The sequence below is a fragment of the Medicago truncatula genome, chromosome 7 (assembly GCF_003473485.1).
Source record: "Medicago truncatula cultivar Jemalong A17 chromosome 7, MtrunA17r5.0-ANR, whole genome shotgun sequence".
Taxonomy (NCBI): domain Eukaryota; kingdom Viridiplantae; phylum Streptophyta; class Magnoliopsida; order Fabales; family Fabaceae; genus Medicago; species Medicago truncatula.
In genome coordinates this window covers 40353123-40366964 of record NC_053048.1, presented here as the reverse complement: position 1 = coordinate 40366964, position 13842 = coordinate 40353123, and the positions used below count along the sequence as shown (strand labels likewise).

At 32.3% G+C, this 13842-nt stretch overlaps 2 protein-coding genes across 4 annotated transcripts; one reads left to right on the top strand and one right to left on the bottom strand.

The window, feature by feature from the left end:
• Positions 1-289: 289 nt before the first annotated feature.
• LOC11430152 (uncharacterized) lies at positions 290-4372 on the top strand. Of its 3 annotated transcripts, none has more exons than XM_024770063.2 (9): positions 290-423; positions 1113-1162; positions 1930-2001; positions 2097-2164; positions 2248-2411; positions 3365-3442; positions 3525-3596; positions 3697-3769; positions 3892-4372. In XM_024770063.2, the coding sequence occupies exons 3-9, from the start codon at positions 1944-1946 to the stop codon at positions 4039-4041; spliced, it is 663 nt and encodes a 220-aa protein (XP_024625831.1). In that variant the 5' UTR covers positions 290-423; positions 1113-1162; positions 1930-1943; the 3' UTR covers positions 4042-4372. The 3 variants fall into 3 exon arrangements, with proteins under 3 accessions (XP_024625831.1, XP_024625830.1, XP_003624702.2); XM_024770062.2 differs by having other exon boundaries at positions 1113-1167; XM_003624654.4 differs by lacking the exon at positions 1113-1162 and having other exon boundaries at positions 322-423.
• A 1627-nt stretch (positions 4373-5999) lies between these two features.
• Positions 6000-12060, bottom strand: LOC11435913 (cationic amino acid transporter 4, vacuolar). The gene is made up of 14 exons (XM_003624651.4): positions 11717-12060; positions 10867-11068; positions 10474-10558; positions 10067-10207; positions 9855-9973; positions 9674-9770; positions 9292-9464; positions 9126-9192; positions 8595-8753; positions 8240-8501; positions 7296-7404; positions 7047-7159; positions 6524-6599; positions 6000-6441 (listed from the first exon to the last, which is right to left on the bottom strand). Exons 1-14 carry the CDS (start codon positions 11865-11867, stop codon positions 6285-6287), a joined length of 1911 nt encoding a protein of 636 aa, XP_003624699.1. The 5' UTR covers positions 11868-12060; the 3' UTR covers positions 6000-6284.
• Positions 12061-13842: the final 1782 nt, after the last annotated feature.

Here is a 13842-nt window from a genome sequence, read left to right as displayed (position 1 = left end):
TTTATATATTGTAAAGTTAAAAATTCATATTTAATTTGTGTTTTTTTCAAAAATTCTAATTTTTTTTAGAATATTTTACACATTTCTGCAAAATTTCATTAAAAAATATAAAAATTAAATTAAATATAGGGACCAAATGTAGTGATTGAAAATTTTATAGAAACTATAAGTTGAAAGAAAATTTTAAAGGGACTAAAACGAAAATTTAACATATTTATATAGGAACCAAAAACATATTTAATCGTTTAATATTTCATTTCATGCTATTTGCCAGCTCATACTTCTAATCGTTTCTTATTCACTTTTGCCGCCATATAACAAACCATATTTCATTTGAACAATACTAGAGAAAGAAAACCAGAGAAAAAGCGTGGGAAAGTGAAAGAAACTCAGAGTGAGACATGAATGGTGAATCCGAAATTGGTAAGTGTTTATTATTTGCTTGTAGTTTTGGATCTGGAAAATCAACGTAACAGAGCAATTTCGTTTTAGTTTTTTTTTTTTTTGTATCGAATTCCAGTGCGATTGAACATCATCTTGATTTTCTGTTGTTTATGATTTTTGTAATGATTTTCATTTTGTAGTTTTGGATCTGGAAAATCAACGTAACAGAGCAATTTCGTTATAGTTTTTTTGTATTAAATTGTTTTTGTATTTGCTATAAGTGGTTTTATAAGCTATCTTAGAGAACTTATGAATTTAAGCTGAAAAAGGCTTATGAAAAGTGTCATAAGCTGTTTTCATAAGTTTTCGAAAAGAGTCTCATAAAACTTATGCCAGTAGATAAGCTCAATCTAATCCAAACAGGCTTTAGTTTCTTTAAGCATTGTAATTGTACCTTTGGATTAAAATTCTAATTGCATAGCCATACATAGATTAATTAAATGCTTAGTAGCTTACAACATAAGTGCTTATCATGAGTTATTTCTACACTAAAAAATAAAATAAAGTCAAACTGTTTTATAAGCTATTGTGAAGACTTTATGAAAATAAGCTAAAAACAACTTAAGGATATGTTGCAAGTTGTTTCATGTCAGAATTTATATCTATAAATTTTTCCAGAGCTTCAATATTGTTTGATGTTTATTATAAGTGTCAATGTTTCTTCTCAGGACTATGAGTTGAATATGGTGGATACTCTTGGTCACGCTGATTTTTAGTGGTGAGGTAAATTTAGATAAACTGCTTATAGCATAAATGTATAAGTTATATAAACCATTTCTATAAGATGAAAATAAAATAAAATAAAATAAAGTTAAATTATTTTTGTATTTGCTATAAGTTGTTTTATAAGCTATCTTAGAGAACTTATGAATTTAAGCTGAAAAAAGCTTATGAAAAGTGTCATAAGCTGTTTTCATAAGTTCTCGAAAAGAGTCTCACAAAACTTATGCCAATAGATAAGCTCAAATAATCAATTCCAAACCGGCTTTAGTTTCTTTAAGCATAGTAATTGTACCTTTGGATTGAAATTCTAATTGAATAGCCAAACATAGATTAATTAAACACTCGGTAGCTTGCAGCATAAGTGCTTATCATGAGTTATTTCTACACTAAAAAATAAAATAAAGTCAAACTGTTTTCATAAGCTATTGCAAAGAGTTTATGAAAATAAGCTAAAAACAACTTAGGGATATGTTGCAAGTTGTTTCATGTCAGAATTTATATCTATAAATTTTTCCAAAGCTTTAATATTATTTATGTAATGTTTATTGTTAAACCTTATTTTCTTGTCAGAATTTATGTTTTAACTTTTTACTAAGCTTCAATTTGTTGTTTGTAATTGAAGTTAATTTTTATATCTTATTATGTGATGTTTATTGTTGAACTTATTAAATTTCTTTATTATAACTACGAATTTTCTGCAAGCATTTTGACTGTTGTGTGAGGGATAACATAATCTTTTGAATGTTTGTAAATTTTTCACAGATGTCCTTCCTCCTATGGACGAGGGAATGGCGCAGGCATTTGATTTGTTGTCTCAGATGGACACATTTGAGAGTACACATTTACATTTATATTTATATTTTGATTTGGTTTGTAGATTGTTTAATTATTTGAGATATATAATTATTTAAATTTGTAAAATTTTGTAGCTGTCATACCTGATATCAACGAAACAGTGAATATATTAGCTGGATTTAGGAGGTCTTTGCTCGATGAGGTTGTTGCTTAACATAATATTTTATAAATTTTTATTGTATTGGTTTCATTTTGTTCAAAATTTAAAGTTTATACACTTAACAGGGGTCTATTTCTGAGCACACTCTACGATGTTTGGAGATTATGGTCGAAATTCCTATGAAAAGGTCGGTTACATCTTACCAATATCCCCAGGCTGACTGCCTTCCGAAGTACTATCATCTGTACTTGGAGGATTTAGAGCGCATGTGTACTCGAATTGTCGAGAAGTAAGATATTGTATATATAATTCCTTTTAAATTATGAATGAATAAAACCTATGCCTATATTTGACTTTTTTTTGTTTGTTTTAAAACTTAATTTTGGTCTTGGATTGTTTATGATCTCTAACGAGAACTAGCCTGCTTGACTTATTGATAGGTTGATAACTACTTGATTTTGCTTGACTTTTGAATTTAATAATTGATGGCCATTTTGTCAAACACATGCTTATCTGTTCATTTCAATGAAAAATGAATTTTCCTGTGGCACTGCTTCTATGTGGTGCCAGCCAGCTCAAGTTCTTAGTGTTGGCAAGGTTGTTCACTAGTGCTATCATTAGCCTTCAAATTATCTATTCTCATTGATGTTAATGTAGACACTGAAATTGCTTATTTTCCAAATTCAAGATAATTTGAGTTTGGGAATTGGAAGCTTCTTGCACTTATAAGCAATTGACCATTCCATTTCCAATTTCAAATTATATATGATTATTTTGATTAGGTGGTTTGTAATTTAAAAAAAAAAAGTGATATCAAGAGATGTGGTCATTCAAATTTAAATAATCATAGTCATTTATTTTATAAACAGTAAACACGTCACGACCTGTATCATGAAGTCAATGGGGAGGGCCTGTTTTTGGGGGATGGTTTGGACAGCAGGAGCACTTGTTTTAAGTCTCTGTTAGGTGCTTTTTTTGGCTAGTTTTTATGTCTCTATTAGGTGTGTTTTGGCATAACACAGGTGTGGCTAATGTTGGTTGAGATTTTCATGAGTAACATTCCAAAACATGATGATCTCAATAGCTTTCTGAGCTATTATTATTATATTGTCTTGCATATTGTTCTATCTGTAAAATCATTTGCCAAAACTGCGTAGGCTTGATGATATAGCTGAACCAATGGCTACTCTTTCTCTTAGTTGTGAAAAGCCCTTTTATGTTTGATACATATTGTTGGTGCAGGGCTAAAAATCCATTTAGACACATGTCAGCTTTGGAGGCTGATGTAACTCCCTTTATGAACAAGCTATCCGAACACAAGTATTTTCCTATTTGTTGATTATTTTGATATATTTTTAATGTTTAATTATGTGAATATTCATGGGCAATGTCATCTTTTTAGTGTTGTGGGTTCAATATTCTTGAAAAAGCTTACTGCTGCGCGTGTGGCCTTTGACACTGGTGACCGAGAATGGTAAACTTGTATTTTCAATCTATTTTGTGTTTTTTTTTTAACAAATCTATTTTGTGTGTTTATTCACATTAAAAATAAATTTTGAATAAATATTTTGTAGCTTTCGAAGGCTTCTTGATGCGCTGAACGCTGATATAATAATTCTTTTTCTTAAGCTTACTCCGTATTTTAAGGTAATACACTACACTCTGATACTTACATGTTTATATTAGATTTAGATTGTTGGAAATTGAAATTATATTATATTTAAATTTTTGGAAATTGAAACTTTGATTTTTTTCTTGAATACTTTCAGCTGGTGAAAAAGCTTAAACGATGCCTAAGGTTCGATGACCAATTCCAATTTGGTTTCGTTGCTAATTCTAATGTTGCAAATGCTGTCCGTGTTTCCGACCGTGCGATTATACAGTGGTTTACACGGATTTTAATTGAGCTGTTGGATTGAGTCACAGAATTATATTTGACTGTTTGTGTACATATTGATTTGATGTATAATTTTTGAGTGGGAGAATTATATCAGATTTAAGCCAATATTCTAACTTTTCAGGAAAAGTCTGTTATTACAATTAGAGACAGCCAACCTTTCTTCTCTGTATAGATACTTGATCCACAATCCTTAGATATTAAGTGGTACATTTTATTTGTGTTGGATGCGGACGAAATTTTAGGTCTCAAATACGTTTTTCATTCAAATGAACTGTAGATTGAAGCATGAATCTCTGCCATATGTAGCATCTTGATTATGAAAGTTAGATAGTAGTAGTTTATGCCCTTTCTATTTCATGTTAATTAACTTTTAGTTTACATTGTGTTATTTGATTCAGTTTCAAGTTGATCTTCCTTTCTTCCAAAATGTATATAATTGATGTACCCAGTACCATTCATTATTGAAAGTAAGAAAGCGTTGCTTCATATTCATAATAGGGTATCAGTCAGGGGCGGATCTAATGAGTGGTTATGTGTGGCTAAAGCCACACATCCATGCCCCAAAGTTTTTATTTTTGTTTTTATAATAAATAGAATACACAGCTATATCAAAATACTTATTTCTCTCGCGTGAAACAATTAAGTGCAACACATTTGTTATGATTTATAAGCTTTTAAATTTGGCTTTGCTCTTGTGGGTAGCAATTGCAATAGTTGAATATGTTTTTTTAGCTACAAAATTTGTGAAAGTCAACTATGTTATGTAAAAGATTTTAACTTTTCACAAATTGCGAAGCCAATATTATGAATCAAAATGTGTGGATGCAACAACTGCTTTAATTTCTGCAATGTTTCCTGTCACTTTAATCAGAATTTGCCGAATCTAAAACTGAAGAATAGAGAGCTCCTAGAGTCAGAATTTGAAACTTAGTATGTATGGTATACAATCAAAAGCAAAGTAGTTTTAACAAGACACCAAGCTCTGAGTTAAGGCATTAATTAGTTAATGGCAACAAAGGAAATTCAGTTATATAACAAACACATTGAGAAAGACGTAACCAAGATGAATATAAGCAACGTGACGTAGTAACCACATGAATGAAATAAATTACTAAGCAGATGCTTTGACAAATGGAAAACGTAACGAAATCGATAAAGTATCAAATTAAAGCATGAATGTGACTATTTCTATAATGAAATTCAAGATAGTATGTAGTACATGAAACTCTAAAAAATGTTGGAACTATTATTTCTATACGGGAAAATAGTGACAATTTCAATAAATTTTCCTAGCTTATCAAAACGTGAGTTTGTTGAAAATATTTGAGTTGGGCAGATTTTGGACTTTTGTTCTCTCTTTCAAGGGTTGAGTTTTTCTTGCCAATTAGGTTATCTGTTGTAATTTGATTTATATTGTAGGTAAATTATTTATGATTGTACCATGTCTACTTTGAAAAGAAAGGTAGTAGTATATTCTACAAGTTGCAACCACTTTATGTGAAAAATGTAGTGCCATGTAGTCTTTAGTCTTCATGCAAAGAACAAACCAAGTTAGCTACAAATCGATGTATAGTTCAAAGTGTAGATGACACTTGATTTCCCTTTATCGTACGATGCAATTTGATTTTAGAATGATGCTACACACACTTTCCTACTCATTTCTTCATTGGTTAAAATTCACATGATCCACCCAATTCATATGGGACCAACATAATTTGGAAGGAAGCGTGTGAATTTTAATCTATTGATAAAACCGCCAAGAATTGGAAGGACACATGTGAATTTTAATCTATTGAAGAAATTGTGTGTTGAAAAGTGTTTTGATAGACGATATTTGAATGTCACCACAAAAAAAGAAAAAGAAAAAAAACAATAATTGAACGAGCATTTGAACCTCATTCTGCAATATTTTTATTTTTGTTCTAAATTTGGTTTCAAATGCTCCTTCGGAAAACAGCCCCATAGAATGAGTAGTAGTGAAGAGTTGAATTGCCGATTTTCTTTTCTATAATAAAATGAGAACTTACTTATTCTGACTATACAAGTACCTCACTTCACATGACATTTTCATGATACACCACATGCTTATATAAACAATTGAATAATAGCGGTTATCATTGATCTGATTACAGAGACAAAGTTTTGGTTCCAGAACAAGATATTTACAAATTGGTGGTGTAATATGCACAAGGTGGCAATTCCCTAATCAATGGATAGGGACCTTCTGGCTGTGAGGTAACTGTGGTGCCTGCTGTGTAAATACTAGGCTAAATGATTTGCTTGAGAGCGATGGATCTCATCAGCCCGGGCTGAGGGAACATAGATTGCATTTAACAATGAACTGTGAGTTCGGCCGTAGAACAAGTATATAAGTACTCCGATTAACAACCACACAGAAACTCTTAGCCATGTATCAACCCTGAAATTCAAACACAAGAATGATTAGATGTTGGTAATTCAGGTAAGTTATGGATACAATGAAGCATCGAAAGAATTCTCACCCAAGATCAATTAGTAAGTAGGTGTTTATTAGAATGCAGGCAGCAGGTAAGAATGGTACAAATGGGCAAGCAAAACCTGAAATACAAGGAATCAAAATAATGGGGTAAGACTGATTTAACCAAAGGCTGTGGTGAATACACCAGGTTGAAAGTTTGTAAAGATGATAAATTAAAACTTAAATATCTTTTTTTCCCCTGCAAATATGCCACTTTTCACTTTTTAGTTCCTGGGAATATATCACTTTTGGCTTTTGCTCATTGTTTTGTTTTAGTCACCGACGCCGTAATATTTATTCATGTTGGACTTGGTCCCTTAAATAACATATTTTTTTTAATTAGCCCTTTAATAACATAATTAAACTAGTCTTGATCCTTGCAGGTTTGCTGATAATAAGCTGACATAGAGAGAAGACTCTTCAATAGGAGCTAGCAACAAAAATTGCAATTTGTTCTATAGTGAAGTTTTTAGCAATCCACTAAAACCCGATTAGATTGATTATTTAGACATGCCTAGTGCACATACCTCCTGAGTGTCCAAAGGTATGCCTGGTATCATCTTGTTTTATGCAGGCCAGCACAATTATGCTGCACAAAAAAATAACTACACCCGCTCCAAACAACGTTACGCGCAAAATCCTGCATGTGCACGATCACCAAAAGGGAAAAGAAACAAGGATAAAGAAATAAATCAAAGGAACCGCTGTTCTTTCAAAAATGAACACGGAATGATTTCATACTTCAAAATTAGCAAAGATGGTCAAATTTTACAGACCTGGGACATCTTTCGGCCGAAGCTGAACCAGAAACTATGAGAATCCCTATACATAGAAGAGCTATGGTCCATGCTGCAAGTTTTCTCCTAGTCTTCTCATTATGTTGCTCTGTATAAAGAAGACAAAACTCAACTTTTTGAACTCGCGTATAAAAAAGAATGGAAGCAAATGTTATACAAAGAATGCCAAATAACTTATTGACAAGATTGAAACTAGGCATGTGTGAAATATATCAAAGTATTTGAAGTTAATGTGTATATTTCAACAAAAATTCTCCAACAAAATGTCAGCATTAACTGCTTTTTGTCAACCCTTCAATAGTCTTCTCAACCAATTTTCATCAAGTAAACCGGTCCATAATTATGTAACATCTGAGATCAATGTACCAGTATCACATGAGAAGAACACAGTGCCCAATTATAGATGATTTATAAAGTAGTAGTCAAATAACAAGAAGGGGTTCAAACAAGAAAATGACCTAATGCACACCCTGAACTGCCAATGTTATTATTATGTTTACCAAGAAAAAAAAACTGTCACAGCCTAACAATACAAATAGAGTATTCATTATTTCATTCAAAATTCTAGTCTTCCTGAATAATTTAAACAGAAATGCTTATTATTACAGACTCGTTGCCAAACGAAAGCAAATAATTTAATCTCAGCCACATATCTTATTTTCAACCTGCCGTATGCATTCGACTGCATCCTACTGTTTTGTTTTCGTTCCTTGTGTAAGAGTAACTCTTGCATTTCTTACTGATTGTTTTCGTAATAAATAGCACAGCCCTAATTGGGCACGGGTTAAGGAAGCAAACATAGTAGGTATAGTAGGTATTGCATTGAAAATTGACAGAATAGCAAATACTGGAAGAAATTGACATTTTAAAGTTTATCGAAAATTCATTCCATAAAAAGGACAGAAGATTCAAACAACAATTACCTTTAGTTACTTCTTTTATGATTAAAGGATGTTCAAGAAGAACGTCTGACTTGTCATGCAGGTGACTATTATCAGAATAACTAGCAAGATCTACAGGACTTACGGTCCTGTCTTCCTCAATATCATCACCAGAATGCCTCAACAATGGATCAACGGATGTTAGCAGTGAAGCTGGAATGGGTATTTCATCAGGCGGAACATATCTGATTATCAAAACCGAAACTGCAACTGTGGTAAATGCAAGCAATGTTCCCACACTGACCTGTATTCCCAAAGTAATGTATACGGCAATTGTTTAAGTTTACAATAATCTAAGAAAGATGCGTCAACCAAGTTATCGTAGAACAAAACTTACCATCCCTGCTAACTGAGAAACATCCATAAAGAATGCAAGAACAGCAGCAAAGAGACCAGTGACAATAGTGCTTTTCAAAGGAATCTGTGTGCGCCTATGGATATCTGAGAAGAAGGTGGGCAACAAACCATCCCTAGCCATTGCCATAAAGACCCGTGGCTGCAAAACACACATACCAAAGGAAAGATATATTTATCATGAGCAAAAAACAATAATGGTACCAAGTATCAATGTACACTAACATATCTATGTGTATCTTAGATAGTTATTTCCAAAACATTTAGGAACATTGCAAGCGAATATGAAATTTGGTATGGTTTCAATCTCAATTCCTGACTTTCAGTTATAGCATTACTTGTCATTCAACAGTAGGAAGATGACAATGAAACAACCGAGTAACAAATAAGGGCAAGAATGAAATGGAAAAGTAATTGAGGTTGCGGAAATCCACAACCATACATAACTAAGTGAACTCATCAACAGAAATACTATTTAGATAAAGTATTAAATATTTTTTACTTGTTTATGTACCTGAGGAAGAACTGATCCCAACAAACTGGAAAAAAGAGCAGTGACAGCTCCGGTTGTTATTATGTACCTGTCATGGGTAAAATGAAGCTTGAAGCGAAACATTCAAAAAGAGACATTCATATATTTAGATTAAACAATAAAATAAGTGTGCCCAAGCAAACCTTACACTGCCCATTCCATCCCATAGCTAGAAAATGCTGAGGAGATCGGGGTATCAGGGTTCAACTCATAATATGGTACTAAGCCAACAATAACTGCTGATACAAGCATATACAGAACACAACATATAGCTAATGCAGTCGATATACCGATTGGCAAATCTCGCTGAGGATTTTTTACCTGCACAATAACAAAATAAAAAACTTAAATCACAGAGACTTGATGTTGTTTCACAAAGATGGTATTAAATAAAAATCTTAAACAACAAAACGGTATTAAATGCATTGTTCACGAATGAATGTGTGCTTGATTTATGAGGTTTGCATTTAGTTTCGGCCAATATGAATTACACATGAATTAAAAGATCAGTCCCTCTTATGAGTGTTTACCTCCTCGGCTGTGCTGGTCACTGAATCAAAACCAATGTATGAAAAGAAAACTATTGCAGATCCAGCAAACATCCCGTTCACTCCGTATGGAAAATACCTGTGGTATAAGATAAATTTCAGCTATATCAAGAACAGACATGCTATAGATGAAGAGCTGAAAAGAAGAATCAATAGTCATTACCCGCTCGGGAGCTCATAACCAACCCATCCGGCTTTGAAACCTAGATATCCACCAACTATAATAATGAATAGCATGACAGAAACATTAATTGTAGTCACAATAGATTGTACCGTTGAACTCTGAAACATCAATTGAGATCAAATAGGTTGGTATGATAAAATAGGTAATTGGAAAAATGGTGATCATGAATTTGTTTTACTGAAAATGCATACCTCCTTGATTCCAAGGCACAAGAGGAGGGTGATAAGAACAATTAATACAGCTGCACATGGGTCAACCACTATTCCAAGACCTGGCAAGGTATGACGAGCCAGAAATGAAGGTAGGTTGTCTTGACCACCAAAAAACAAGGCCTGCAAAAAGTATATACAAAACTAAATTGTTAAGTGAGTTGTACTAGTTGGGATGAAATATATTGTATGTATAGATACATCACTAAGAGTTAAAAATCAAAATACATTCAGGATACCCATGTCATGCAATTCATGACTTTTGATAACCCAGAATTCATGTGTTTGATTACTCCCTTCACGCATTCTCAATTATAAAGTAGCATGATGGTAAAAGATAACATGAAAAGTTAAAGTTAGAAAAAGGAAGTAAAAAAAGTGTAACACACCAGATTTGGGGTTATGCCACGAGCAACAGCTGAAGCACCAATTGTGTATTCAAGAATCAGGGACCAACCAACCAACCAAGCAACCCTGAGATAAATATAAATATTTAAAATCATGGATTGTTAATGATGATGAAAAATGAATATAGAAAACAAAATCAATTCACACATCTCCTTCATCTTTAAGAATAAATTTTTTATTTTAGAGTAAAATCAATAATGTCAATCTTCTCTACATAAATATCCCCACTCCACATGTGGCAGCGGAAACCACGAAAACACACCAGAATTGTTTCGTCAATGTCGTTAACAAGCTAATTTTCCCAACTATCATGAGTAGTTCCATTAACCATTACACCGAAACCTTTATTCCAAAATAGACAAAATGCAACTCACCCTTCTCCAATGCATATGTATGTATAATGATAAGCACTCCCTGCTGACGGACACCGACATGCAAGTTCTGCATAACACAACGCTGAAAGTGCAGCAGCTATTCCAGCAATAAAGAGTGATATTACAAGTGCTGGTCCTGCCTGCTCCCTAGCAACTGTTCCAATAAGAATATATACTCCAGCTCCTATTGTAGCTCCAACCCCTGATTTTCAAGAATAATCAATTACCTTTGGTAAAGTAGATAAACGTCTAGTAAAAGGAAGCTAAAATCTACATATATTACAGATAACATAAATTGGAACTTGACAATTGTGCATGTTATAATGAATAGGCCACCGTCATTCTTACGTATACTCAGAAACTCAATCAATTTCGGCAACTATCTCTTATGGTTTTGATGAAATTCAGTTCAATCAAACGACAAATTTTAATAAAAGTTCTGGTGTGGTGTTTCTTCATTTTTCTAATTTTACGACCATATTATCCTCAACTTGCATCATTGCCGGTGAGAAAGAAACATTTTCATGTTTCTACTTCTTTATGTTTCACAAAAGACAAAAAAGACAAATTTACTTCCCACATGACACACCTAAGCAAAACTTTCATACATATAGATATTCTCACTCTTTTAACTGACAGCAAAACCATATCAAGTCAAAATCAACATAAAGACTAATGTTAAATCACTTCATTAACCAACATTAAAATTTTAAAAAGATAAAAAGCAAAATCAATCATCAAGAATGAATTGAAAAATTTTAAACTCAATTCATTAAGTCATAATCACTAATTATTCAAATTTTTCACTTCTTTCTTATAAATTGAAATTGAAAAATTAAGAATGAATTACCAATTCCAACAAGATCAACAACAGATAACTTCCTAGCCAATTGAGGATGACCCCTGTAATGAATAGAATCAACTTGTTTCCTCCTAATCAAACTTCCAAACCCTCTAAACCTCCCTCCCCCTTCTTCTCCATTCCCAACTTCCACAATCATTATCCAAAACCAATACTCAAATTCCAATTCCAATACAATAATAATACTTTGAATTTGAATTTGAAGAAAGATGAAAACTTTGATGAACTCCAGAAAATTTTGTACACAGAAAAAAGCACCCTTTTGATTTTGCAGAGGGATGGGAAAGGATTGAAGCGCGATGAGTCAGCAACTTTTGCGAACACAGCAACGATATGAATGAGAATAAATCCTCTACGGACGAATCTATTATATTATAATCCAAAATAATACACTAATTCAATTTTTTAGATTAATTAATTAATGGATGGATAGATATATGTCCTTAACATTTTTTTATCAGGTAGTCTGGTGGCTGGAGCTCGCACATTTTAAATGTGTAGAAGTGGGGTGTTCAGCGTTCGAACCATGGCCCCTGCATATAAAATATATTTGTCCCTACCAACTGAGCTAAGCTCACGGGACAAGGCATTTTTTGGTGGTGTCTAGGGTTCGAACTAGAGCTGTCAAAACGGACCGGCCCGTTTAGCCCGAATAAATATAGAGCTTGGGCCTAAAATATTTAGCCCGAATTTTAATAGGGCTTTTTAGCCCGGCCCTTAAAAGCTCGGTACCCATTAGGGCTAGCCCGTTAGCCCGCATAACAAAAAAAAATTCTATAAATTATATATATTTTTCAAATAATTATTACTTAGTTGATTATCAAAGTAAAAAACAAAACTGAAAATTCAATGAATTAACACAAATATAAATGTAATATAAAATTATATTTATTCATTTAGTTATTTATAGTTTTAAAAATCGAATATATAAATATCTATAACCATAACATATCTAATTTATTTAAAATCATTTTCCTCGTCGTTTTAGTTTACGACGTTTGTACGAAAATGTTTACAATTTACTTTTGTGCTAGACATTATTTAAACATATTAAAAATATTATTTATAAAAAAATTATAGCAGTGTTTTATAGTACTTTTTTAAAATAAATAAAAATATAATTTTTAATACGGGCCGGCCCGTTTAGCCCGCGGCCCGTGTAGGGCCGGGCTCGGGTAGTATACTTCAAGTCCGTTTTGTCAACCGAGCTTTTTGGCCCGACCCGCTAAAGCCCGAAGCCCGCTAGGGTCGGCCCGTTTAGGGTCGGGCCATCCGTTTTGACAGCTCTAATTCGAATTGTAGACCTTACATATATTATGCATTCGAACTGTAACATTTTATATGGGGATTCAGCTTCTTTAAAGTTATGGATTATTAAAAGTTACAGGGTCAGGAAATCTAATGATTCCTTAGGTTAGATTTTATAATAGGTTAATCCTTTAAATTTAATTTGTTATAAATTGATTTTTATGTTTTTTTTAGTTAAAATTGATTTTTTAAGTCATAAGTTATTTATACCGTTATCAAACTATTCTACCAACTTCGTTAAAAAATGTTATTGAATCATTAATATTAAGATGGTAGGTCTAAAATTGACTTGTAACATCAAATGATTACCACATTTTATTCTTCTTACTTTTGATTTTGAATTCAAGCATAACTTTACAGATAAATATTTCATCAACAATGTTATAAATTAGGTAATTGATCAATTTTGTGTCAAATCAAGATTGAATAATACACATATGAACTCTAGTTTTGAGAGCGGTGATTTTAGACATATCAACTTAATTTTTTTTGAACAAACAAAAATGGAATATATTAGAAACACAAGAGATTTCTCAAGCACAAGGTGTGCTAGAGAAAGCTCAAAAGTATACAGATACAAGGCCAAAAATAAATATGAAACTTTGGTTAGCCAATACATAAACACACAAAAGGGCTCGACCACCATATATGAAAATTTAGACATATCAACTTAATATTAACACATTCACATAAATACTTTTAACTGAGTTATGAAAACAGGATAATAGTGCAAATATTTTCTGACTTAAAAACCAACTTGTAACAAAAAAAAAAAATTAAATGATTAACTTATTATAAAAACATAA